This window comes from Microtus ochrogaster, chromosome 22, assembly GCF_000317375.1.
Source record: "Microtus ochrogaster isolate Prairie Vole_2 chromosome 22, MicOch1.0, whole genome shotgun sequence".
Classification (NCBI taxonomy): Eukaryota; Metazoa; Chordata; class Mammalia; order Rodentia; family Cricetidae; genus Microtus; species Microtus ochrogaster.
The window spans coordinates 33,980,541-33,983,022 of NC_022023.1; the positions used below are offsets into that span (position 1 = coordinate 33,980,541).

Consider the following 2,482-nt stretch of genomic DNA (forward strand, 5'->3'; position numbering starts at 1 on the left):
TTTGGAGCCTGTCCTGGAACTAGCTCTTGTAGACCAGGCTGGTCTCGAACTCACAGAGATCCGCCTGTCAGCCCTCTTTTTGCTTTTTATTCTGAGATGGTTTCCTGTAGCTTGGGTTGCCAGAGTTTTGCAAGCGTTCTGCCTCAGGTTCCCAACGAGGCCATGCATTGGGCACTGTGAACCTAAGCACTCTCTCCTTCTGTGCCACAGCCCTGATTGCCACGTCCTCAGAGGGCTCGGACATGGCCTCACTGCAGCAGCAGAGACAGGAGCAGAACTACTTCGTCCGGCTGGGCTCGCTGTCGGAACGGCTACGCAACCACGCCTACGAGCACTCACTGGGCAAGCTTCGCAATGCCAGACAGAGTGCGCATGAGGCGATGCAGCAACTCACACATGCGCTCAGCCTGGTGAGCTTTGGGGTGTGGCCAGGGCTGGGGTCGCCTTCCTGCAGCTCCCATCCCTCCCGAGCTGGGATCTCACTAGGTGGACTGGACTGGTTGCCCTGGGGCGGCTTCCTCCATACCATGGTGTGTGAGTCAGCTCAGGCTGTGTAACAAAGGGCACAGTCTGGGCAGCTGAGCCAGGCACATTCATTGTCTGAATGTGTGAGACTGAAGTTCAGTTGAGAAAGAGGAATTGTGGACTTTGATGGATGAATCCAGTGTGACTGTCTAGACTGTCCCAGGGTGTGTGGGGCACAGGCTTCTTTTTCTCTCTCTGGCTACCTAGGGGTGCTGGTCAGTGGGTCCTGAGTCCAGCTAAGGTACTATTCCATCTTACTCATTTGAAGTAGACGATGGTTGCTGGTGGAGCAGGATCCATCAAGCATTGCCCAAGGGGACTCCTTGGCGCTTGCCTCTCATCCTGGCAGAGGCCAGCCTGGGCTACGGAGTCAATTCCTGGCTAGCAAGAAACGGAAAAAAATGTAAAAGAAGAGCATCCCCATACCTGCTGTCCCTGACTGGAACCCGGTGTCAGGGGCACAGGCTCCCTCAACCCCCACCCCTTTCTCTGTGCTGCAGATGGAATCTGTGAAGCAGGGTGTGGACCAGAGGCTGGGGGAGGGCCAGGAGAAATTGCACCAGATGTGGCTCAGCTGGAACCAGAAGACACCCCAGGATGCAGAAAAGGACCCAGCTAAGCCAGAGGTACACGCTGGGGCCCAGGGCTCCCTGTGTCTGCAGGCCCTGCTCTATGCACAGTGGGCTTCCTGTCCTGTGGTGACCGCAGAATCCAGACTTTACACGATTGATTCTGATTTGTTTTGGATTTTTTTCCTTTTTCTCTTGGTTTCTCATGGCAGGCTCTCACTATGTAGCCCTGGCTGTCCTGGAACTCTCTCTCTGTAGCCCGGGCTGGCCTCGAACTCACAGAGACCCACATGTCTCTGCCCGCTGAGTGCTGGGATTAAACGTGTGCACTACCACCACCTGGCATTTTGGCTTGGTTTTTAATTTTTGTATTTTTGTTATTACTGTGGAGGTTATTTGGTTTGGTTTTGAGATCACAACTGTATGGCAACCACATCTGGCTTCTTAGCGCCCACGTTGTAATTTGATTTGGGGTTTGTATGTTTTGGAATTTTTGCTGTTTGGCTTTTGTGTCCGATGAGTCTAGATTCTAGGCATCTTCCACGTCTCCCTGTAAATCTATTTTGAAAAGGTTACTGGGGCCTGTGGAGAGCCAGATCCCTGTTCCCAATGCTAGGCTGTACCCCTGCTGGCTCTCACCCTGCCCCGTTCCCCTTTCCAGCAGGTGGAGGCCCAGGCGCTCGGCATGTTCAGGGACATTGCCCAGCAGCTACAAAGCACGTGTGTGGCCCTGGGGGCCAGCATCCAGGGCCTGCCTGGCCACGTCCGGGAGCAGGCCCAGCAGGCCCGCAGCCAGGTGGACGACCTTCAGGCCACTTTCTCCAGCATCCACTCCTTCCAGGACCTCACAGCCGGTGTTCTTGCCCAGACCCGAGAACGCATAGCCAGAGCCCGGGAGGCTCTTGACCACACTGTGGAGTACGTGGCCCAGAACACGCCGGTCACGTGGCTGGTGGGCCCCTTCGCTCCTGGAATCACTGAGAAAGCCCAGGAAGAGAAGAAGTAGAGACAGGTCGGGGACAGCAGTTGGTTTCAGCCAGCTTTTCCCAATAATCCTGTTGCATACTAGGTCCTCAGCTACCCTGAGTTAACCTTCTCCCATCAGTCTTTCGAAGAAAAAAAAATCTCTAGAATGTTCTAGGAGAAAAAAATTTTCGAGAATGTTCTAGAAAAAAAATCCCTAAAAGAAAAAACAGTCAGGGAAACCAGTAGTAATGGCACATTCCTGCCATCCTATGCCAGCACTGTGGCGGGAGAGGCAGGAAGATCAAGAATTCTAAGCCAGGGGGAGCTGGAGAGATGGCTCAGTGGTTAAGAGCATTGCCTGCTCTTCCAAAGGTCCTGAGTTCAATTCCCAGCAACCACATGGTGGCTCACAACCATCTGTA

The 2,482-nt window shown here is 53.9% G+C and overlaps 1 protein-coding gene across 1 annotated transcript in view; it reads left to right on the top strand.

The window, feature by feature from the left end:
• Plin3 (perilipin 3) overlaps window positions 1-2,407 on the top strand; it is a 12,786-nt gene extending 10,379 nt beyond the window's left edge. The window contains exons 6-8 of the mRNA XM_005357855.3: window positions 211-410; window positions 1,026-1,151; window positions 1,756-2,407. Coding sequence (XP_005357912.1) covers window positions 211-410; window positions 1,026-1,151; window positions 1,756-2,100 — 671 coding nt within the window. The 3' untranslated portion in view covers window positions 2,101-2,407. The remainder of the gene's footprint in view (window positions 1-210; window positions 411-1,025; window positions 1,152-1,755) is intronic.
• The last annotated feature ends 75 nt before the right edge of the window (window positions 2,408-2,482 follow it).